At 48.3% G+C, this 25,054-nt stretch overlaps 1 protein-coding gene across 1 annotated transcript in view; it reads left to right on the top strand.

Annotated features, from left to right (window-relative positions):
• LOC309584573 (CBP80/20-dependent translation initiation factor-like) overlaps positions 1 to 25,054 on the top strand; it is a gene marked incomplete at its 3' end in the record, with an annotated part of 567,823 nt that overhangs the window by 507,624 nt on the left and 35,145 nt on the right. Inside the window, exon 11 of the mRNA XM_082300660.1 lies at positions 11,873 to 12,028. Coding sequence (XP_082156786.1) covers positions 11,873 to 12,028 — 156 coding nt within the window. The remainder of the gene's footprint in view (positions 1 to 11,872; positions 12,029 to 25,054) is intronic.

Genomic DNA, 25,054 nt, shown 5'->3' with positions numbered 1-25,054 from the left:
GTCAGTGGCATTTAATGCAAGTTATATATCAGCTGATGGTCAGCTGATGGGTGATAGGTGCTCACAGAGTGGTGGCCACAGTCCTGGTAACCTGGACCTTCACCACGCAGTGCATTTTGGAGACCTCTGTGATTAGAAACATTCAGAGAGCTGTGGCCATCATGGAACCAAGTCCACACTGAAGGCTGCCAGTAGGATTTACTGCTCTTCCCAAAGTGGCCAAAACACCCTGAAAAGAAGCCAGTGCTTCATCTGGTTAATATCCAGCTTGGAGGAAATTGTGTGTTTAAAGTCTGTGAGAGTGAAATGCCTCATGGCTGAGTGAAGCCAGGACCTTTGTGAGTCTGGGCACAGGGTATCATCTGTAATTTAAAAGCTTTATCTGCTTTAAATGTCAATAGCTCCTTTTTTGGAGTAATAATAATTGCCTTTATTTGCATTTATCAGTCACACACTCTAAAGCACTTTGCATAGGAAGATGAGTAAATCATTCCCATTTGCCAGCTGAGAAATCAGGGTACAGAGGTGATAGGACCCCACACAGGACTGGAAATCAATCTGTCTTCTGTGCTGTGGTTTCTCAGTCTTGTGTGGAAGCTGTCGTCTCAAAGCAGATTGTCTATCATCGTTATACTCTGCTTTGTCCTATTGTCCCTTTGGTAGCAGTAGCATGGACAGGGATGCTGTGGTGGGATCTCAGTATGCTTCAGTTCTCAGGGCCTGTCAACAGGGTGCAGGCAGAGAGGCCAGAAATGTTGCTGTGGGTGACTGGAGGAAGAGCAGAGCCCATGGAAGAGCTGATGGTCCCACCTCATGTCCCACCATCTCCAGTACTTTAGTATAGCAAAGGAGCTTCTGTAGTGGTGTCCATGTGGAATGAGCTGTACTTGATGAAGCTGTGGGGAGTAGCTCTGATTCAGAAGCTCTTGGTGAGACTCCAGGCATCCACGGACAGAGCTGTTTGATCACTGCCTAGTGCTGTCACAGTGTTACGGTCTGGTTTTTAAAGTTATTAGAAATGCCTTTGCCCAAATTAAGGTGCAAATGAGACCATATACCAAAGTCAATAGTATAGGTTTTATTTAATAGTAAATATGAGAGAGAGAGAGAGAGAAAGAAAGGAAGAGAAAGAAATAGAAAAGAGGTGGGGGCGATAGAAAGAGAGTGATAGAGACAGATTAAAGAAAATATCACCACGCTGGGGATCCCAACGATGTTCCGTTGATCCTCTCCAGCTGGTCTTCTTGGTGGTGAGGGTCCCCTGAAAAGCATAGAATCTGATGGATTAATATACGTTTAGGCCAGGTGGGAATGCCCAGGTACCTCCCCTGGGGGGGAAGTCTCTTGCAGCAGACTCTGGATCTGTTGCATCATTTTGCATCACGTGCAGTCCTGTGGTGCAAGGCCTCTGGGGAGTGCTTTGGGGGATCTTTGATGGATTATGACACCCCCTCAGCTGCTTCTCAAGTGAATGTCCCATGGGTGTGGCCTGTGGGGTTGGGGGTTTCACAGCTGGGCTGGTTTGTGTAAGGGAGGATGGGTGTTCAGTGCCTCTGACCAGAGGTTACACCCCGCACCTGAAACCTCCTTCCCTCCTCAGTTGCAGGGGAGTCTGTGTAAACCTGGCCTCTGTGGGCTGTGGTCTCCCCCACCCCAAACAGCCAGGGATGATTTTCTGCTGTGTTTGGCTTTCTTGTGGATGCATTCTTCTCCCTCCACCTTGTTTGTTTTTCCCTAGGCTAGGAACAATAGCATCTTATCTAGGTGGTTTAATTTACAGTCCTAAGTTCCAGTCAGGTATCTTCAGGGAGGCTTCTTTGGTTGTAGCTTCTTTATACAGTTTTTGTTATAATGGACAAAACTCTTTTATATCAATGTTTGAGGCATGAACCATTTCAGTCTCTGACACACAGGTTTCTTCAATACCTCCTGAGCTTCTTCCAAATTCTGGTGCTATAAACTACTCATCTCACTGGGTTATACTCCCCAGAAAGCAAAGCTATGCTCTAGATCCTCCTCCAAGCCAGGACCTAAATGCAAGTAGTATTTAAATTATAAACAGGGAATAATGAAGTGATGTTAAGTGTTCAAAATGTCATTTATGGAACCCTTTCTAGGAGGGTTTGATTGTTGTCCTGCTTGACTTTGCCGCCCACCAAAATTGGTAGAGGATGGATTTTCCTCCTCTCCTGTGGAATGGCTAGTCTTGACTCTTCTAGCTTGGTCCCTATCTTGAAGCGGTCTCATGTCCAGGCCAGGAAAGTATAACGTTGCATGAGCTGCATCTACACTGAGATGAGGAGTGGGCTTTCACTTGGGTGCAAGAGTGAAGCCCTCCAAGATAAGGGCATTTTCTATTTCCATTGCTGGCCGAAGCTTCAGTCAAGCTTAGAAAGGGTCCAATGGGAGATGTCAAAGAATGGGCAGAGCCACGGCCCATCTCTATCATGCATGAACATGGGCCACCCCTGACCTCCCCATCACATGTGGTGAGGCCCAACTTGATGAATATGCTTAGCCTTCAGGTCTGTGCCCCAAAATTGGCCTGTATGAAACCTCTTTAGAGGTCCCCTTGGCATCCCCCCAGTTGCCACATGGTTTTCCAATGAACTCTCAAACCAGGCAGAGAAGGGAGGTCAACCCTGCTACCTGTTATAAATACATTTTATTTTAAACTATAGGCACTGAAGGAAGGTCATCCAGTAAACACATCCGGATTATCTACACACCAGAGCACCCCCAAATTAGTAATACAATTCATGTTTAAAAATGCAGCCAACCTGATGAAAGATAATTTGCTTACTGCCTTGACATCACTACTTAAGCATGAAGCAAACCAATCCACAGGTTTTTATATAACTCCATGAGGCATTTCCAGAGCAAATAAAGTTCACTGGGCAGGGCAGTGACCTGGCCTTCTGGTTTCAGTGCTCTTCAGCCTCCTCAAGGCTTCTCATCAGTGATGTGGAGGTCTGCGGGTCAGGGCATGGCTCCTTTGGATGTGCCCCAGGCACATAGGACATGGGTTTGGTTCTCTGCTGAGCTGCTCTTCACTGTTGATCAGCTCTTCACCTCTTCCACACTGTTGGTCTGGCTCCTCCATTTTTATTGCACACCCTTTGGAGAAGCAATTGAGTTGCTCTTCATGTTCTCAAAGTCCAGCATGATGGGTTGCAGATCCTGCTGGGACCATGGCGGACATGCAGCCAGATGAATTGCACCCATAACTCCATTGATCAAATACCTAGATGACAGCAGTGGTTTCCTCAAACATGGACACCCAAGGGAGATGGGACACCTCTGCATGGGTGACATTCAGGTTGGCTTGCCTGTCTGTGCATGCTGTGGAACTGGTCAAACCTACTGTCTAAAGGCCAAATTTAAGGACAAAGCTCCCTGGACCACCTTCCTCATGTGCACTGTGACACCGGTGTAGCACTGCCCTGCGGGGCTGAAGCAGGTTGGTATCTCAGGATGCTTCAGGAGAACCCTAGCACTGCAAGTCCAGCTACCATGAAGGTTCACAGAATCACATCTCCTGACAAGCCCAACTCTTGCCTGTAGGCAGGCACGGTCCAAAAAATGTGATCCCTATCTCTGAAAAGGTGCTTTTCCTACTTTGTCAAATGAATTGATATCACACTCCCTTTTTGCAGAGAACATGCAACCTCCTTTTGCAAAATTTGGCCCAACCTGGGTGAAAATGTTCACGGTGACATTTGAATCCATCCCACATTCCATCCCCTGCTCCTGTCCTTCATGAGGGTCCATCAAAGTCTGTACAAGCAGAAAAAAAAGACCCCAGTCCCTTTTCTTTTGCAAGGGTCTTCTTCAGATGCAAAGTTGCAGGCAGAGTTCATTGATGTCTCTGCTTGGTGGCATCACCCACTGGGTGCCATAGGATGAAAAAAGAGGGTACTGAGTGGTGGCATTCCTTCCTGTTCAGCTCCCATCCCAGGCCTGATGAGTTTGGTTTGGTTTGAGGGTTATTTTATGGAAATTTTTTGTTGGGTTGGTTGGTTTGATGGGGTTGTTTTACAGAAAATATTTTCTTAAAGAGAAAATGTTGAAGAGTCAGTTTTCTCTCTTGCAAGGCTGTGGAGCAGGGCGATGTGTTTGAAGCAGAAACAGGAAGGGAGTTTCCTGTGGTGGTTTTTATTCTTTCCCAGTAATCTGAGACCACAGAGCCCATGTGGTTATCCCCAGATGCTAGGAATTTCCTATCATGCCCTAGGGATCCTGAAATACTACACTGTGCCCTGTGTGCATCAGTGTGGACCTTCCCAGGCAGGATAGGACAGCTGTTGGAGCGCATCCAACCTGGAAGGGGCAGGATGGCTTGGGGGCTGGAGCCATGGGAGATGTGGAAGACAGCTCAGTGCTAGGGGATGGAAATGTCTCAGGGCAACAAGGAACAGCTCCAGGGTTCAAAGGGTGCTTTTTGTTCACCTTATGGGTGGATGAGGCAGAAGAGGGACATGGGATGCTGTCACTCATTTTAATTTTTCAATAGTCAGTACATCTTTTCTCTGACAGTTTTTTAAATTAAAATTCAAGTGAAAACTTCAGAATGAATAATTTGGTAACCCTGGGGTGATAACTTGAGCTGTCAAATAACTCTCTCCTCCATGGGACTGGCTGGATAATGAAAGGATGAACTCTGCAAACTTCCCCAGAGAGTCTAAAAAGACCCAACAAGATTGGGCTGCAGGTTGATTTCAGAGTCACAGACACAGTTGGGCCTTATAGAAATGGGTGAGGAGATGAATTAGTCATCACTGTTTGGTTAATAAGTGCCTCAGTTATTTTACAAATCTTTTTCCTTCAGATGCAAATTTTTTTCCTTTTGTAATGAAACATATAAATAGCTCCTATCTTGGATCTTCTATGCATACAGTTGTGTCATGTTAATAATTTTGCCTCTCTTTAGCAGCTGCTTTACTTACCTTTATTTCAAAAGAAATATCTCCTATGTGTAGTCTAGGCCATGAGAGCAAACTTTGGTGTGGTGGCTTTATAGCTCCCTGGCTTTGCAGAATACAGCAGCAGGTTGGAACATTCACAGCAGCAAAGCCTTTTGTCTCAGGCAGTAGGAATAAACAGAGATGAAAAAGATAAAGGATAACTTATTTAGTTGCTGGATTTCAAATGTCTTGCAACCTGCACTGGGAACACACTGTGTTGATAACAAACTTCTCCTGTTCTTTAACTTTCCACTATTTAGTGTCTACTAATTTTTAATACCAAAGAATGGTCACCATGGAGACAGACAAACAAAATCACATAGGACATCATGCAAGAAGCTCTGTAGCATTGCAGAGAGCACAGGAAAATCCTCGTCTCTGAGTGCAATGCATTCTCTTGTGCCATCCTCTAGAAATGTTTTTATTTGCTTTTCTTTTTGCCACACACACCCAAAACACACATCCCTTTTCATATACTGCCTTTGGGAACCCCTCTTTTTTTTCTCTTGTATTGGGTTTGCATGGCTAGTTTGCCTAGTTTGGATTTTTTGGGGGGGAGGGGCAGAGGTGGCTCCTGTGAGAAGCTGCTAGAAACTTCCACCATATCCAGCAGAGCCAATCCCTGGTGGCGCCAAAGATAGACATGCCGCTAGCCAAGGCTGGGTCAATTATAAAGGATGGTAATGCCTCTGTGATAACATATTCAAGAAGAAATCATAACAAAGGATGTGGTGCAGTTTTAATTATGACTAGAGAAGAGCAGAGTGAGAACATGTGAGGAGAACAACATGGAGACACCAAGGTCAGTGAAGGAGGAGGGGGAGGAGGTGCTTCAGGTGCCAGAGTCGAAATTCCTCTGCAGCCCGTGGTGAAGAGCATGTGTTCCGGTTTGGTCATATTTAGAAATATATCCTCTGAGAGAAGGCACAGCCACCCCTCCCCCCACCAGGTTTGGGAAAAATAAATTTTCGTTGAAGGAAAGTGAAAGAGATAAAAACTATTTATTTAACAAACACACAGGAAAAGGATAATAATGCTAAATAATAAAACTTCTCAATCTGCTGAAAGAAACCTGGGAAAATTTCAGAGTCCTTCTGTAGATCTCTCTCTCCCCCTCCTTGGAGATGGGATGGGGTGGTGGGCCCACCTTCACGGCCAAGGCCTCGGTGGAAAGTCCTCCCGATGTATTCTGATGTTGGAACCGTCTAGCAGAGAGAAAAGGGAAAAAAATGAAGTCCAAAGAAAACAAAAGTTCAACTCTCCAAAGGAAAAGGAGCTGAGGAAAAAAAACCTGCCGAAAGCTGGGTGGAAAAAAAAGCAAGCTGAGTGCTTCCCTTCTCTTTTGCTCTCCTGCTGCAGCTGGAAATAAAAGTCTATCTCTGTGTGACCTTGAACAAGCTGCAAACTGCTTTGAAAAAGTTTTGCTCAGTTTTTCCTTCCCCCTCTCAGGCTCAGTTTAAAGGCATAGAAAGGTACAAAATTAATTCCTGGGCATAGGGCAGCGATATGGGATGCACATCATAAAGTCACCCCAAGACAGAATGGTGAAACAGCTGTCCCCCTGCAGCCCATGAAGGTCTAGGGGATGCAGAGATCCACCCGCAGCCTGCGGAGGAGCCCATGCCAGAGCAGGTGGATGCCTAGAGGAGGCTGTGATCCTGTGGATGACTTGTGGATAGAGGGGCCTTGCTCCCATGCTGGAGCAGCCTGTCCTTGGAGGACTGCACCCCGTGGAAGAGTGACTCTCGCTGCAGCAGTTCTCAGAGAGTTGCTGATTGTGAGATGGAGCCACGCTGGAGAAGTTTGAAGAGAACTGTCTCCCATGGGAGGGACTCCATGGTGCAGCAGGGGAAGGACTCCTCTCCCTGAGCAGAGAGAGAAACAATGGGTGATGAACTGACCAAAATCCCCATTCCCTGCCTCCTTGCGCCACTTGGGTAGGAGGTAGAGCTAGGAAGGAGGTAGGAGTGCAGGGGAAGGTGGTTTTTTATGGTCTTGTTTTACTTCTCATTATCCTGCTCTGATTTTGTTAGCAATAAATTCACCTTATACCTCTAATTTGAGCCTGTTTTGCCCTTGATGGTATTTAGTGAACCATCTCTCCAGGTCCTTATCTCAACTCGTGAACCCTTCATTAAATTTTCTCTCCTCTGTCCAGCTGCAGAGTGTTGGGGGTCCTCCCCCCTGACATGTGGTCCTGGGAGAGGGCCCCCAGGGTAGAGACAGGGCCTACGGGGTTTCCCTACTCCCTGGTCAACCTCGTTCCCCATTGGTTGTTTTGCATTCCCCTGCCCAGGAAGGACCCTCTGGGCCCATGATTGTCCAGTTCGTGGGCAGTCACTGGCCACACGGCTGGAAAAATAATCATCTATGAAAATATCTACCAAGAATCGGTCCATATATTCTTTTCCACAGGCCTCGTTGTCTGATACACGTGTTGCAAGAATCCCCACTGCAACGGCAGAGGGTGTAGAGGGATTCCTTGTGGAGCAGGGGCATAGGATACCCCAGGAGAGCTTGGGCATCCCAGGGCTGTTGCAGAAGTACCCCTGATGGGGCCCCAGGCTGAAGATAGGCTTGCAAGGCACCTGCTAGCTGGCAGCCTTGAACAGCCTTGGGAAAAGGCATACACTGGTCAGCTCCCCCGCTGCTTAGAGGCTTTCTCATGGGAAAGGGGCGTGAACTTTGAAAAAGTATAACTTGGTGGAGGAAAACAATAAAACAGGAGCATGATGCTCAAATCATATCGGTGTTCGTGTCGTGTCTCAGGCTGGATTGCCCCGCACCCGGGACCCCCTCCTGCTAAACCTGGCGCCCGAACAGGGACCCGAGTGAGTTTTGCTACATGCAGGTTCATTTAAACGCGATAAGACTCCGAATTTCATCGTATCCGTGCGGCGGAGCCAGGGGAACCAGAGTGGGTGGCCCCAAAGCCGAGTAAAGCCGAGGGCTAAACCTCAAAGCCGAGTGGCCAGAGACCGTATTTTCACGTGGCTAAGCAAGTACCTGCAGCAAAGAAGCTATGGACTACGAGACGGGGACTCGACTCCTAGCTAGCATCCTCTCTAAGAGAGGTGAGATTGTGAAAGACCGAGATCTGAATGTCCTCATTACATGGGCCTGGGAACATGGGTGTGTGAAATACACTTCGCTTTTGTTCTCAGTTGAAGCGTAGGGGGAAGTTGGAAATGAATTGTGGCTGTCCACAATTGAGGGAGGAAAGGAAGCTAAAGAAGCTAAAGCTCTCGGCTTAACCTGGAGAGCAGTAACTGGCACTCTTGCAGAGATGAAAACAGAGAGGACAGTGGCCGCGGCCGCCATAGAGGCTTTAGAGAGTAGCAGCTCCGGGTGTGGTGGCTCCGGGAAGGGAACAGACGGGGGTCTTACGGAGCAGCGGCCGGGGACCAGGGCGGAGTCCAGAGTTGCACGGTTCTTCAGGCTGGCCGCGGGTAGACCGATTAAAGGCACAGCAGCACCCGTCTGCTCTCTGCGGGAGTTGCTGGACTCAGCAGGGAAGAAAGTTATTCCTCTGACGTCTGAGAGAGAAATGGCTGCGAACGCGGAAGCAGAGCCGCCCGACTCAGGGGGCGGGGCACAGGCAGGCCAAGGAGACACTGGCGGTCCTGGTGCCCGGCTGAAAGCGGCGGTGCAAACGAGCAGTCCTAATGCCCGGCCAAAAGCGGCAGAGCGCAACCCCCCTCTGCCAGACAGCGGAGAAACATCCAGCAGTGAAGCAGCTTCTGTTGTTTTGTCGCCTGTAGAGCCAGAGCCAGCCAGGTCTGCTGGGGGTCAGCCCCAAGAGGGGGAGAACCACTGAGAAATGATGCAAGAAGTAATCAAAAAGCTTGCTGACTTATCTACACAGCAAGACGTGCTAGAGTCTAAAGCTTGTGATATTACACCATCAGCACCGTGGTGTCCCGTGGCCCACCGGTCAAGTTAGCACTCAAAGCTCCTACGTTCCTGTCAGGAGAATCAGGCACAGTGCCTACAGCCCCTCCCTTCCCGCGAGGGGAGGTGCAGCTGTCGTTTCCATCAGCCCCGACAGAGAGGACTGACCCATTGCAAAGGAGATGGAATGGAGTTATCCGTGATGCAATCATTGAGGGTGATTGGCAAGCAGTGGATGCCCTCGCCTGCCCTGTACAGATACAAGGGGACACTGCAAAGTGGGAACCCCATGACTGGAAGCTCTTGCAGCAAGCCAAGCAAACAGTCACCACGCATGGCTTGCTGTCTGAAGCTGCACGAAGCATTCTGCAGTTTACAGCAGATGTCCTGTGTCTGAATGATTGCATCAGCATCGCACAGTTGTTATTAACCCCTTCACAGTTCCTGCTCTGGGAGCGAATGTGGAAGCGGCTAGCACAAGAAGAAGCTGGCAAACACCAAGGTGACACACGAGACCCACTGTATGCACTCCAAGCTGACATGCTAACTGGGAGCGGGGCTTATAGAGCGACGGTGACACAGCTGACCATGCCCGTAGTCATTCATCAGTTGTCACAGACTCTTGCCCACAAAGCCTTGTTGTCAGTACCTGAAAAGAAGAAGTCTCCCCCGTATGCAGCAGTCCAACAAGGGCTGTCAGAGCCATATGGTCAGTTCATCGACTGTCAGCAGCCTTAAAAGATGCAACTGAGCTCTCTGAAGAGCTCCAAGAGCAAATGTTCCGGACCCTTGCCTTTGAAAATGCTAATAGGCGAACTAAGACAATTCTTGCCACGCTGCCCCAGAGAGCAGGTGTAGACGAGATGCTCATACGTGCTACCCATGCAGAACAGTCATCTCAAACAGCTGCTTTTACTGCAACACTGCAGAATGTCCTGTAACAACAGGAACAAGTCATCATCGCAGCACTGACCAGAGGACTGCCCAGCAAGTGGTGCCGTGCTATGCATACAGGACCCCGAAGTGAGAAGGTGCTGTCAGCATCAGCTCCTGAAGAAAGTGACGCCATTACTACAACAGCTGGAACTCTGGGACCTCCTTCCCGAGGAGCCCTGGGAGAGGCTGCAGACGTGGCTGACTGCGGGGGCTGAGAACTTGCCAGATCCACCACTCTCCGTAGCAGGAGAAATAGCGAGACTCTGGGGCGAATGTAACAGCTGCCCTAGATGGTTGCTAGTGATTTGTGGTGGGTGTCGGGGAACCCTCTCCAAAGGCAAAACCAAGAAGGAGAGTTGCATAAATTTTTGGGTATAGCACCAGACACAGAGGTAGAGTGAGAAATTGTTTTTTGACTGTCTTGAGACAGGAGCATTAGCGGACATTTTCAATCAGCTGTCGGCCCATTTAGATCGAGTGAAGGCAGTTAATTTGGCTAGCATCTATGTTTTTACCTGGTGCTTCAGCAGCCAGGGCTCACGCTATTTTGCATAAACTCGCTTGCTGGGAGAGAAATAAGTTAAACATAACTTTGCAGATGCTTGATGAGCTAAGCACAGATGTTACTAGTGTTAGACATACAGTATTACAAAATCGGGCAGCCATTGATTTTCTACTACTAGCTCACGGCCACAGCTGTGAAGAGTTCCAGGGTATGTGCTGTATGAATCTTTCTGACCACTCTGTCTCAATTCACAAGCACCTCTCTGACCTCCAGAGGGGCCTACACATCCTTCAGGAGACAGACGACCCTTTTGGAGATTGGCTTAAGGGTCTGGGTATCACTGGATGGCTGCGTACCTTGGTAGTAGAAGGCTGCTGATTGCTATTTGTAGTTATATTAGGCTTCATAATACTTGGGTGTATTTTTTCTTGCCTTAAAGTGAGGTTGCAAAAAATCATTGACCAGATCTGGGTTGCCCAAAATGAAAATGGGGGATGTGTAGAGGGATTCCTTGTGGAGTGGGGGCATAGGATACCCCAGGAGAGCTTGGGCATCCCAGGGCTGTTGCAGAAGTACCCCTGATGGGGCCCCAGGCTGAAGATAGGCTTGCAAGGCACCTGCTAGCTGGCAGCCTTGAACAGCCTTGGGAAAAGGCATACACTGGTCAGCTCCCCCGCTGCTTAGAGGCTTTCTCATGGGAAAGGGGTGTGAACTTTGAAAAAGTATAACTTGGTGGAGGAAAACAATAAAACAGGAGCATGATGCTCAAATCGTATTGGTGTTTGTGTCGTATCTCAGGCTGGATTGCCCTGCACCCAGGACCCCCCCCCCCCCCCCCCCGCCCCCGCTAAAAGAGGGTTTAGAGGGGAGTGAGTGAGTGGCTTTCGTGGGTGTCTGTCATCCAGCAAGCATCAACCCACAACATCTCCCCAGCTGGTTAACTCCCCAGCTCCATAAATCATGTCACTTGGATAATCCTTCATCATGGCAACCATCAGCTCAGGAGCAGGGTGATCTTCCAATGCCAAGCTGAGGCTGCACTGATCATCTTCTGGTCTGTCAGGGACGCAGTATTACCATAATTTTGTGAGACTCCAAGGAGCAGCCAGGCCATTAGGATGCTTCTGGCCAGACACTGGGTCTGCTGAAGATACTGGAATGAACAGGCTGGGCAGGTTCACCTGGACCACCAAACCCAGCCTGGCCACCAGCATTCATTGTGTTTCCCCTGCATTTCATTTAACCTCTTTGTTCCTGATTTTATTTGATCTTGGTTGTGCATATGTCTTTCCAAGGAGGACAGCAGGCCACAGGGGACACCATGTCTAGCACAAGCCATGACAGTTATTGCAGGAGTTGGTAATATTTCTACCAGTACCTGCTTTCTGGTGGCTTTGCTGTGTTGAAATTCATGCCACTCCACGTGCATTGAGAAATCTCCCTGCTGTTACTAAAGAGTCAGTCTGTCTGTCTTCCTCCCTGCCCTCCATTTCAATTTCTTCTCTAGACAACCATTGCTTCTCCCAGGGTGATGCGGTTTTGCTGACATAGCCTGTTGTCTCTGTCCCTCTTGCAGAAGGACTTCACCATGCGGGAGGAGTTGCAGCAGCGGGATGTGGAGCACTGGCTGGGGTTCATCACCTTTCTCTGTGAAGTCTTTGGTACCATGAGGAGCAGCACCGGAGAGCCCTTTCAAGTGCTTGTCTGCCCCATTTATACCTGCCTCAGGGAGGTAAATACCTTCAGTTTATCCTTCTCCACTGGTGGGCCAAGCTGTTGCGTTGCAGTGCTGAGGTGCTCATGATTCATAAATGACGCTGGCACAGGTTGCCCAGAGAAGTTGTGCCCCCCCCCCCCCCCCATCCCTGGCAGTGTTCAAGGCCAGGTTAGATGGGGCTTGGAGCAACCTGGTCTAGTGGAAGGTGTCCCTGCTCATGGCAGCGGGGTTGGAATGAGCTGATCTTTAAGGTCCCTTCCAACCTAAGCCATTGTAGTGGGTCGGGTTTGTAACCGGGCAGAAACACCAATTTAGTGTAGTGGTATAGTCTAAAATACTCATTACTGTTTATCTTCTGTGAGATAAGAATTAGGAGAAATGCAAAGCAGGCACCAAACTTGAAAGAATATAAAGAAGTTTATTAACAGACCTAAAAGAAGGGAAAAAAAAATTATACCACACCTTCAGAACTCTCCTTCTCCCTCCCACCTTCCTCCCTTCTCCCACTGACAATGTAAAAAGACAACCCTTAAGATGTTCAGTCTGTTTACCACTTCCATAATAACCTTGTTCAGTCCATTTAGAAAGAGAAGTCTCTTCTTGCTCGTGCTATGAAAACATTATCACAATGAGACAGCCGCCCACTCCGGCTGCCCACGGCAAGGCAGTGGGGGGGGTTCCATGGCTGGAACAGGTCCATCGACTCCAGGATGGCCGTGGCCCGGCCCGGCCTGGCCCAAGCAGGGCCTGGCCGGGCCCGCTGGTCCCCACACGGGGCCCGCAGCCACCTGTCCCAGCACCGGAAACGAGAGAGGGCTTGGAGGGGGAGTTTGCCTATTCTTAAATGTGGATCTCAGAGGCGGTCACAACTTTAAGTGGCTTAAAGAATTGTCCATATTCAAACTGGCCAGCTGATAGGTTCTATCAGGTCCCAGAGGAAACTGTAAGCACCCCTTAGCAAGGACATCCCTTCCAGGACTATGCTTGCTAACCTATGACAGCCATTCTATGATTCTGTTTGTTTTATGATTCCTAGAGGTTTGCTTTGCTAGCATCAACACTTCCCACCTCAAAAGTACCTGCAGCTGCAGAGATGCTTGGCTTTTCCTGCATATTGTGTTTCTGCTAATTAAGAGCATGTGCTCCAAGCCAGACCCCTTTGTCCAAGGGTTTTCAAAAGCCAAACAGTTGGGATTGCAAACCCAACGTTTGAGTTTGCCAATCCCAGTGTTGTGAAAATCCCCACCTACGGGGCTTAAAAAGCTTCTTAAAGAAGGTGAAGTCACCTGAATAGATGAGATGGACTGAGGGGACAAAAGAGCAAAGAAGTAAGGTTCCATATGTTCCCCACCTAGCGCAGCAGAAACCCAGCCCTGCCACCAGGGTTGGGGACATTTCAGAACCTGAGCTCCTGATGAGCTTGTTTCAGAGCCTGAGAATCTCATGGTTTGAGATGGTGGCAGAAATCTTGGTGAGGACAAACAGAAAAGGCAACTCGAGGGCTTTCCCCCATCCTGTTTTAATGGTGGTTTTGTCTCCTGCTGCTGTCTGTAGAAGACTTTCTCAGAAAAACCTGCCTCGTTGCCCAGGGCTGGAGCTGTGGAGCTCAAATTGTCAGTAATGCTTCTGTCGGGCCATAAATAACTCGCTGTAAAATAAGTTCTCTGCTAGACCCTTGGCAAAGGAAGCATAAAGAAACTACTGACAATGACTTTTAACATGTATGCGAAGTTTTCTCTGAATGAAAACACATCATAAACATTTTGTCTTTGAGGTAATATTGTACATAGGGTTCACAGATGGTGACTGTAGCAATGAGTAAGAGTGCAGACATCGTGATGGGGCACACATATCCAGAGGAGGAGGTGGGAGAGGGATGCTAAGAATAGCCTAACTTCCCCAAAATCTCTGCCTATGGAGGTATGTGTCACTTTATGGGGAAGATCTGGGCATCTAGCAAAGTCCTTATTTCCCTCCACTTCCCATCACAGTCATGATACAACCCAGCCCTTATTCTGCCAGGATTTTTCTCTGCCCACTTCTGTCTACCCTTGCCATGCTGTCACAGTCCCTCTTGTCATCTTGCTGGTATGTGGGGATACAGTGACACTCTAGAGGTGCACAGAAGGACACAAATTTCTTGTATTAGGGAATTTTTTTTGCTACAGGGAAGATCCATAAAAAAGCCTTTACTAATTATATCAAGATGTCATGCATAAATTTGCTTCTTAAAAATACATCTCTGTTCCTTAGCAGGACAGCTCTGTCCCTGTGGTGTTGTTTGAAAGAGAAGACTCTCAGCTTAGCAGACATGGGTGAGCCTGAGTCTTCCAGTGCTTCTGCCCCAAAATGGTTGATCTGAGACTGCTCGCTCCACAGGGTTGTGACGTTGACTCATGCTGTTTCTCTTCCATGGCTCTGTGATAGGTTTTCATCTTGCCACCATTTTTTGCCACCTTCAGCTAATCTTGATGCACAGGGCCAACCCAGGAGATCACCTATTTATCAGTAGCTATAGGTGCCAGGCTCTGAGATGGTTGCCAGAACCAAAGTCAGGCTGTAGATTCAGATGAGGAGGTGGTGGTGAGCTCCTCCAGCTTTACCCAGGAGAGGACAAGGATATTTGCACAGACTGGCCCTGCCAGGTGCTCTGTGACAGGGTGAAAATTCCCTAATAATGCAGAGTGCTTGTCTCTTGATGAGCTTCATGAAGCACATGGGCTGGTGTTCCAGGGCAGGAAGGGGTGTCACCATGACCTATAAGGTTTGGGACCTCCACTTTCCTCAGGACAGGTTCACAGGGTTTTTTTCCCCATCCTGCTGATCAGCACATATGCCCCTGAGTACAGTTTCATCCCCTTGCCCCTAACTCCTACCCCCTTGGGCATCCCCCAGCAAACCCCCTCTGTGCTGCCCACAATTATGCTTAGCTCTCTCTGCCTCCATCCACCCATCCTTTGACAATGAATCATGAGCAGAGGCAAGATAACATATCTCCCTCTGCCTGTCCTTTCATCTCCTCTTGCTTTTTTGTTTCTTTTTTTTTCTTTTTTCCTCTTCCTTTTCCTTTATAGCTCTGGCAGACTCAGTCAAAGCTCAGCAAACGAGGAAGGGGAAAGCTGCCTGATGAATGAGCCAGGAATGTCTCTTCCCTTTCCCCTGCAAAGCTTCCTCTCTCCAGCTCCTTTCTTTTCCCCACAAATAAAAACTTATTAACACCATCATTGGTTGTGGAGCTGGCCAAGGTGGGAAGGAGCGAAGATGGCAGCAAGGAAATTTGTGCTAGGTGTCTTGTGGAAATAATCACAGCTTTTTACTGGCTAGGCTCGTAGTTCAATGCCTTAGAAAGCCTTGGGCAGCCTAGGGAGGTAGCACGGGCAATCTAGCATTTCAGTAGCTCTAAAAGCGGCAAATAGTAGCTGCAAAGCTGATACCACCAGTAGAAGCAAAGAGGGAGAAATATAGCCTTCGGTTTGCCTAATTCCTGCAATTAGAAGCTTTCAAACAGAAACAGAGACGCAGATGTTCGCAGAAGGAATGCAAAGCCAAAGAGGGTGGGCCCCCTCTCGGGCCCTTTCTTTTATTCGGAGAAGGGGGAAGGGGAGAACTGGGGGCAGACCCGGGGTGACTGGCCAATCAGACACTGCTAAAGAGTTTGAGTTACATTTGGTTTTGCCCGTGCTTGGAACAAAGGAGTTCAGAGCACATGGCAGAGGCAAGTCCTGGCTTGTCATGGGGAGGGGGAAGGGAAGCTCAGAACAGGCAGCAACAGTGTCTCAGTGAGGAATCTGTGCTGAGGACATGGCTGAGGTGTCAGGTGACAATGCAGTATTATTTATTGAGAGGTATGGATGGATTGGTGTAGTGGGTTGACCCTGGCTGGATGCCAGACACCCACCAAAGCCGCTTTCTCATTGCCCTCCACAACTGGACAGGGGAGAGAAAATATAACAAAGGGTTCATGAGTTGAGATAAAGACCAGGAGAGAGCATGCACCAAATACCATCATGGACAAAACAGGCTTGAATCAGAGATATTAATTGAATTTATTGCTAACGAAATCAGAGCAGGATAATGAGAAGTAAAATAAATCTTAAAAACACCTTCCCTCCATCCCTCTCTCCTTCCCAGCTCTACCTTTTCCCCCAGTGGCACAGGGAGATGGGGAATGGGGGTTATGGTCAGTTCATCAACAGTTGTTTCTGATGCTGCTCAGGGAGGAGTCCTTTGCCTGCTCCAACGTGGGGTCCCTCACACAGGAGACACTTCTCCATGAACTTCTCCAATGTGAGTCCATCCCATGGGCAACCATTCTCCATGAACTGCTGCAACATGGGTCACTCTTCCATGGAGTGCAGTCCTTCAGGCACAGCCTCCTCCACCGTGGCTCCCCTACAGGGTGACAAGTCCTACCAGAAAACCTGCTCCAGTGTGGGCTCCTCCCTCCACAGGTCTGTAGGTCTCTGCCAGGAGCCTGCTCCAGCATGGGTTTCCCACAGGTTTACAGCCTTCTTTTGGGCATCCATCTGCTCCAGCGTGGGTATCCTCCAAGGGCAGGTGGATCTCTGCATCCCCATGGTCCTCCATGGGCTACAGGGGAACAGCTGCTTCACCATGGTCTTCACCACGGGCTGCAGGGGAATCTCAGCTCTGGCGCCTGGACCACCTCCTCCCCCTCCTTCTCCACTGACCTTGGTGTATGCAGAGTTGTTCCTCTCACATATTCTCACCCCATTTTTCTCTGACCGCAATTACAATTGAGCAATAACCTTTATTCCTTCTTAAATATGTTATCACAGAGGCGTTACTATCATTCCTGATTGGCTCAACCTTGGCCAGACCCACGTCTGTTCTGGAGCCAGCTGGCATTGGCTCTGATGGACATGGTGGAAGCTTCTAGCAGCTTCTCACTGAAGCCCCTCCTGTAGCCCCCCCCCCCCCCCCCCCCACCAAAACCTGGCCATGCAAACCCAACACATGGACTGAAACAAAAAAAATCAAAAAAGAAGTTAATTTCAGGCAAGGCTGGAGTGACAAATGCTAGGGTTTGCTGGTTAATTGAACCAGCACTCATCACCATCCTCGGGAAAGCAGGCAGACTGCGTTTTCATGTCAGGCATGGGAAAGGGTGTTTAATCACAGCAAAGGAAATTTAGATCAGAGCTGCCATCTTGCCTGGGAAGCATTTCGGGAGCCAAGGGAGTGGTCGTGCACCTTGGCACAAACATGGTCCATGCTGATCCCCCATCCCGGGGGCCTCTGCCCCATCCTCCTCTGTGCCCATTGCCTGAGCTGCCTTCTGGAAAACAGGGTGGGGGAAGAAGGAAGGGTCTACCACCACATACAACATGGTGGCTGCATCTCCTGGGAGCTGAATCCCTGTTATGGAACCAGTGAGAACTTCAGACAAGCCCTGCCTTAGGCTCAGATTTTTGGCAGCAGGTCTACTCAGGTGACCTGCACCTAAATTGCTCTGGCTCACAAGTTCTCAAGAATGGCGGATCAGGTCTATTATAAAATTAGTTATTTATTGAATAGACAGATTAACAGAACAAAGGCCTTAAACAAACTTACTACACAGGATAAAACAAAAAGACCTACTAGTGGATTACATAAAAACAGTGCACGACATAAAGGTACCTATATTAAAGCTAGCAAAGAAATAGTATAGATTAGGAGTCAGTATAACTTACCACCAAAATGACAATAGCGTACACAGAGTCCTTTCACTCAACCCTCGAGAGAGTAACCACAAAGCGGCATCTCAACTTTGGGGAAAAGCCCAACACATTTCCAGGGAATGTGCAGAAGATTTCTGCTTTGTGAAAGTTTGGTTTAGCTTTTATAGTTTGTAAAGTGAAGTGTCTGTCAGTCAGAAATTCAAGCTTATCTTCCTACAATCTTGCTTTCAAGGTGTGCCGGTTTGGACAAATTTGGAAATATATCCTTTGATAGAAGGCAGGTTACAACCACCCCCTCACCCACAAGTTCGGAAAAAAAAAAAGAATTTTTTTCCTCAAAGGAAAGTGAAAGAGATAAAATCTATTGGGGTGTCTTGGGGTGACCTTATGATGTGTATCCCATATCACTGCCCTATGCCCAGAAATTAATTTTTGTGCCTTTCTATGCCTCTAAACTGAGCCTGAGAGAGGGGAGGGGGAAAAACTGAGCAAAACTTTTTCAAAGCAGTTTGCAGCTTGTTCAAGGTCACACAGAGATAGCATTTTTTTTTTTCCCAGCTGCAGCAGGGGAGGGAGGAAGCACCTGGCTTGCTGCTCCCAGGTCAGCTTTTGGCCAGTTGTTCAGCTTCTTTTCCTCCGGAGAGAGAGTTGAATTTTTTTTTCCCTTCCCTGGAATTTCGGATTTTCTCCCTTTTCTACTGGATTGCTTCAATATCAGAACACATTGGGAGAGCTTTCCACCGAGCACAGAGTGCCTGGCCCTGGGCCAAGCCCCAGCTCCGAGGAGACCAAAGGGAGGACTCGAACACTTTCCCAGGTTTTTTCTTCACAGCAAGAGATTTTATTATTTAGTGTTATTATCCTTTTCCTGTGTGTTTGCTAAATAAAGAGTTTTTATCTCCTTCACTTTCCTTCGAGGAAAATTTATTTTTCCCGAACCTGGTGGGGGGAGAGGTGGTTGTGCCGTGTCTCAGAGGCTATATTCCTAAATTTGGCCAAACCGACACAAATTTAGTGGCGCCCAACTGTGTGGCTCGAAGGAAAGTGAAAAAACCTGTAGTAATTACATTTTGGTTTGAATTTACTTATTCTGTGTTGGGGTAAAATAGTCACCATGCTGGTTGAGTTCATAATGTCTCTCTGGCTCGATGTACTCATGTCTTTCTGGTCCTTAGGCTTCATTGAGGTACTAGTTCTTTTTTGGTCCCTAGGGTTGTTTGCCTATCCACAACTTGATCCAATCTTGTCCCTGATATGTAAATTTTACAGACAAGGGAGACGAATCAGGATGTCTATCTTGCTATGCTCGGTGATAATGATTTATAGGAAGTTAACAGAGGTACAGGCAGCTGTTCGAGGTGTGTATGATAAGTGGTTTCTCCATCCTAACCCCAGTCCTAGCTTCAGAAGCCTGTTTTGGGAATATAGTAGTAATTGCACCCAGATTGTTAGAAGAGGAGGAGACGGGGTTTCCCTTCCCTTTAAATTTGATAGGTTATCTTTTGAGAATGTTCAGTTTCCCCTGGATGTTAAAGAGACCGCGTTCCTGGTATTTTATCTGGTAAGCTTCTTCCATATGTCTCACAGCTTGTCTAGAATAAGAGCTCAGATTTCCAGGGTGACTGCTGAGACACCTGACTCAGAGGTGGAAAATCCTGAGTGGTGTGGGGAATGGGAGGACATTGGCCAAACCCTAAAGAAATTCTCTGACCTGATAGTTTGGGATTTCCCATCTGAACAAATTCAGAAACCAGCTGAGGTGACGAAATATCTGAAAGATAAATACAATGAAAATTCTGAGAAAAAGGTCTTTGCAATATGTTGAGCTTTGGCATATGCCTATTGCACACTGCAGCAGGTAAAGGTAGAGGGGCAGGAAGATAAATCAGCAAAGCCTGCAGACACCCCAGTCACAGACTGCAGCCACACCAGACAGCAAGCCCAAAACAGATGGAGAGTCTAAGTCACTGACAGTGGCTCCTGTCACGAGGAAAAAGCACACAACCAAAACTGATCACCCAGTGAAAGATGAGGACGATGCAGGGGAAGGAACCTCAAAGCCATCAACTGACTCAGGCACAGAAACCATTACTGAGTCATTGTCCATAAAGGACCTTCACAGCTTAAGAAAGGACTACACCCGACGGTCCGATGAATCCATAATAAGTTGGATAGTCTGTATTTGGGATGCTGCAGGTGATGATGTGATGCTGGATGGGGCGGAAGCAAGGCATTTGGAATCCCTGTCACGTGATTCAGTTATCGACCAAGTGATGATAAGGGGGGCTGACTCTGCCAGTCTCTGGAGACGGGTTTTGACAGGCCTGATTGAAAGATATATGTGCGGAGATGATCTCTACACGCAGCAAACCCAGTGGAAGACCATAGAACAAGGGATCCAGCGCCTGAGAGAACTAGGGGTGGTAGAGATTGTCTTCACAGATGACCCAGGATTGAGGAGTCCAGACCGGGCCAGAGTTAATCCATATATGTGGCGAAAATTCATACGACTTGGGCCACAAGAATATGCTTCTGCTTTAGCAATAATGAAACCGAACTACGCTGTGAATGAGACTGTGCGGGATATGGCAGTGAAGCTCCGAGTATATGCAGACTCGGTGCATGGCCCAACACATGGAAGAATCGCAGCTGTGGAAACACGTATGCAGAAAATGGAAGATAAGATGGAGAAGAATCACCAGGAGATTAAAGAGTGCCTTCTCCAAATCTAGGCAGTACAGATCAGAGATTCTGATACCAAATGCGGACGTTCCCCAGAGAGAAGGAACATCCGACGAAGTGAGCTGTGGGAAATTCCTGTGTGACAGTGGGGAAGACGTGAAGAGGTGGGGTGGACAACCCACCTCTGCTCTGGCAGCACGAGTGCGTGAATTGAAGGAGCGCAAGTTTCAGAAAGGAAGTTCAACCAAAAAGGAAGTAGCTCCAGTTGCCTGTAGCCAAACTGCCGGAAATGATGGAAAAGATGATGACATGTCCGACTCCCATGAAGGAACCTCTAAGATGCAGGCCCAGGGAAAGAAGGATAACCAGGCATAGAGGGGCCCTGCCTCTAGCCAGGTAGAGGTCAGGGAAAACCGTGTTTTTTGGACTGTGTGGATTCGTTGGCCTGGTACATCAGAACCACAAAAATATGATGCCTTGGTTGACACTGGTGAGCAGTGTACAATAATTCCATCGCAGCATGTGGGGGTAGAATCTGTTTCTATTTCTGGTGTAACAGGCGGATCACAAAATTTGACCTTGGTGGAAGCTGAGGTGAGCCTGACTGGGAAGGAGTGGAAGAAACATCTCATTGTGATTGGTCCAGAGGCCCCGTGCATTTTGGGCATAGACTTCCTCCGAAATGGATATTTTAGAGACCCAAAGGGACTCAAGTGGGAGTTTGGAATAGCTGCTGTGGAGACAGAGGGCATTAAGCAATTGAACACTTTGCCTGGACTATCAGTGAACCCATCTGCAGTAGGCCTTCTGAAGGTGGAAGAACAAAGAGTACCAATAGCTACTTCGACAGTGCATCGCCGACAGTACCAGACAACTTGAGATGCAGTGATTCCCATCCACAAGATGATCCGTGAGCTGGAGAGCCAAGGGGTGATCAGCAAGACCCACTCACCCTTCAATAGTCCCATTTGGCCTGTGCTCAAATCTGAAGGAGAATGGAGACTGACTGTGGACTATCGTGCCTTGAATGAAGTGACCACCATTGAGCGCTGCTGTGCCAGACATGTTGGAGCTCCAGTATGAGCTGGAGTCCAAAGCAGCGAAGTGGTATGCCACTATTGACGTTGCCAATGCCTTCTTCTCCATTCCTCTGGCAGCAGAGTGCAGGCCTCAGTTTGCCTTCATCTGGAGGGGCGTGCAGTACACCTGGAACCGACTGCCCCAGGGGTGGAAGCACAGTCCTACCATCTGCCATGGACTGATCCAGATGGCACTAGAAAAGGGTGAGGCTCCAGAACATCTGCAGTACATTGATGACATCATTGTGTGGGGGAACACTGCAACAGAAGTGTTTGAGAAAGGAGAGAAAATCATCCAAATTCTCCTAGAAGCCAATTTTGCCATCAAGAAGAGCAAGGTAAAGGGATCTGTTCAAGAGATCCAGTTCCTGGGAGTGAAATGGCAAGATGGACGGCGTCAGATTCCCACTGAGGTCATCAATAAGATCACAGCAATGTCTCCACCAACCAACCAGAAGGAGACGCAAGCTTTCCTAGGTGCCATAGGTTTTTGGAGGATGCATATTCCTGAGTACAGCCAGTTTGTGAGTCCTCTCTACCTGGTTACCCGCAAGAAGAACGATTTCCATTGGGGCCCCAAACAGCAACAAGCTTTTGCCAAAATTAAGCTGGAAATCGCTCATGCAGTAGCCCTTGGCCCAGTCAGAACAGGACCCGAAGTGAAGAATGTGCTCTACTCTGCAGCCGGGAGCCATGGTCTGTCCTGGAGCCTTTGGCAGAAGGTGCCTGATGAGACTCGAGGCTGGCCACTAGGATTCTGGAGTCAAAGCTACAGAGGGTCTGAAGCCAACTACACCCCAACAGAGAAGGAAATCTTGGCAGCCTATGAAGGAATCCAAGCCGCCTCAGAGGTGATCGGCACTGAAGCACAACTCCTCCTGGCACCCCTACTACCAGTGCTGGGGTGGATGTTCAAAGTAGAGGTTCCCTCTACCCACCAAGCCACCAATGTCACATGGAGCAAATGGATTGCTCTCATTACACAGCACGCCCGTATCGGAAAACTGAATCGCCCTGGGATTTTGGAAATAATCACAAATTGGCCTGAAGGTGAAAACTTTGGTCTCACTGTTGAAGAGGAAGAAGAACAAGTGACACGTGCTGAAGACGCTCCACCGTACAACCAACTGCCATCAGCTCTTTTCACCGACGGTTCTTGTCGCATCGTAGCGATGAAATGAAAGTGGAAAGCAGCCGTATGGAGTCCCACACGACGGGTTGCAGAAGCTACAGAAGGAGAAGGTGGATCAAGCCAACTCGCTGAACTCAAAGCTGTTCAACTAGCCCTGGACATTGCTGAAAGAGAGAAGTGGCCAAAGCTCTACCTCTACACTGATTCATGGATAGTAGCCAATGCTCTATGGGGATGGTTGGAAAAGTGGGAAAAAGCTAATTGGCAGCATAGGGGAAAACCAATCTGGGCTGCTGAGGAGTGGAAAGACATTGCTGCTCGAGTAAGAAAGCTAACTATGAAAGTCCGCCATGTAGATGCCCATGTCCCCAAGAGTAGGGCTAATGAAGAACACCAAAACAACAAGCAGGTAGATCAGGCTGCAAAGATAGAAGTGTCACAGATAGACTTAGATTGGAAACATAAAGGAGAGTTGTTCCGAGCTCAATGGGCCCATGATGCCTCAGATCATCAAGGCAGAGATGCCACCTACAAGTGGGCACGAGATCGACAGGTGGATCTAACCATGGACAGTATCTCCCAGGTGATCCATGACTGCGAGACGTGCTGCTATCAAGCAGGCCAAGCGAGTGAAGCCCCTGTGGTATGGTGGGCGGTGGTCCAAATACAAGTATGGGGAGGCCTGGCAGATTGATTACATCACACTGCCTCAAACACACCAAGGCAAGCGCTATGTGCTCACAATGGTAGAAGCCACCACAGGATGGCTGGAGACCTACCCTGTACCTCACGCTACTGCCCGGAACACCATCCTGGGCCATGAAAAGCAAGTCCTTTGGAGGCATGGCACTCCTGAGAGAATTGAATCTGACAATGGGACTCATTTTAAGAATAGCCTTATTAACACCTGGGCTAGAGAACATGGCATTGAGTGGGTGTACCACATCCCTTACCATGCAACAGCTGCAGGCAAAGTGGAATGGTGTAATGGATTGTTGAAAACCACCCTGAAGGCACTGGGTGGGGGAACTTTCAAAAATTGGGAACAGCATCTAGCAAAGGCCACCCGGTTGGTTAACACCCGAGGCTCCACCAAGAGAGCTGGCCCAGCCCAATCTGAATCCCTGCATACAGTAGATGGAGATAAGGCCCCAGTAGTGCATGTCAGAGGTCTATTAGGAACGACCATGTGGATGAATTCTGCCTCGAGTACAGACAAACCCATCTGCAGGGTTGTCTTTGCTCAGGGACCTGGTTGCACATGGTGGGTAATGCAGAAAGATGGAACAACACGTTGTGTACCGCAGGGAGATCTGATTGTTGGGTCAAAACCACCTGTAGTGTGAAATGCCAGTATACCCCTGCTTGCTGATTGTCACTGTCACTGTTCGTATATAGCTGTATATATATATTTACATATGTATTAATGTGTGTGTAGAATTAGAATATCTTAGTTTGGGCATTGAGCCAACAATATGGGATAAGGGGTGGAATGCCTTGGGGTGACCTTATGATGTGTATCCCATATCACTGCCTATGCCCAGAAATTAATTATTGGCCATTCTATGCCTCTGAACTGAGCCTGAGAGGGGGAAGAAAAAACTGAGCAAAACTTTCTCAAAGCAGTTTGAAACTTGTTCAAGGTCACATAAAGATAACAGGGTTTTTTTTCCAGCTGGGGCAGGGGGGAGCGAGGAAGCACCCGGCTTGCAGCTTTTCCAGTCAGCTTTTGGCCAGTTTTTTTCCGGCTTCTTGTTCTCCGGAGAGAGGCTGAGAGTTGAACTTTTCCTTCTCTGGAATTTCGGATTTTCTCCCTTTTCTACTGGACTGTTTGATTGCTGTAACATCAGAGCACATCAGGAGGACTTTCCACCAGGCACAGAGGGCCTGGCCCTGGGCCAAGCCCCAGCTCCGAGGAGACCAAAGGGAGGACTCGAACACTCTCCCAGGTTTTTCCTCTACAGCGAAAGATTTTACCATTTAACATTATTTTCCTTTCCCGTGTGTTTGTTAAATAAATAGTTTTATCTTCTTCACTTTCCTTCGAGGAAATGTTTTTTTTTTTTTCCTGAACCTGGTGGGGGGAGGGGTGGTTGTGCTTTCTCTCAGAGGATATATATTTCTAAATTTGGCCAAACTGGAACAAGGACCCATCTAGCAGACTGCAGGGCTTCCAGAAGGTTTTGGGGGCAGGAGTTCTCCAACTGTGGTCCATTAGATCACCAAGAGTGCCTGCAGAGTCGTGTCAGCAGGACAGCACACCCTGCACCTTAAAGGCACTGCTGGTTGTAGGGGATGATCATAGAACCATAGAATGGTTTGGGTTTGTTGTTGTTTGACATTGGCCAAATGCCAGGCCTCCACGAAAGCCATTTGCTCACCCTCTCTTGCTCTCAGCTGGGCAGAGGAGAGGGAAAAAAAATTTAATGAAGGGCTCATGAGTTGAGATGAGGATTGGGAGAAAAAT

Source organism: Coloeus monedula, assembly GCF_965178545.1.
Source record: "Coloeus monedula genome assembly, chromosome: W".
Classification (NCBI taxonomy): domain Eukaryota; kingdom Metazoa; phylum Chordata; class Aves; order Passeriformes; family Corvidae; genus Coloeus; species Coloeus monedula.
The sequence above is the reverse complement of the archived record's forward strand: the minus strand, read 5'-3'. Positions and strand labels throughout refer to the sequence as shown.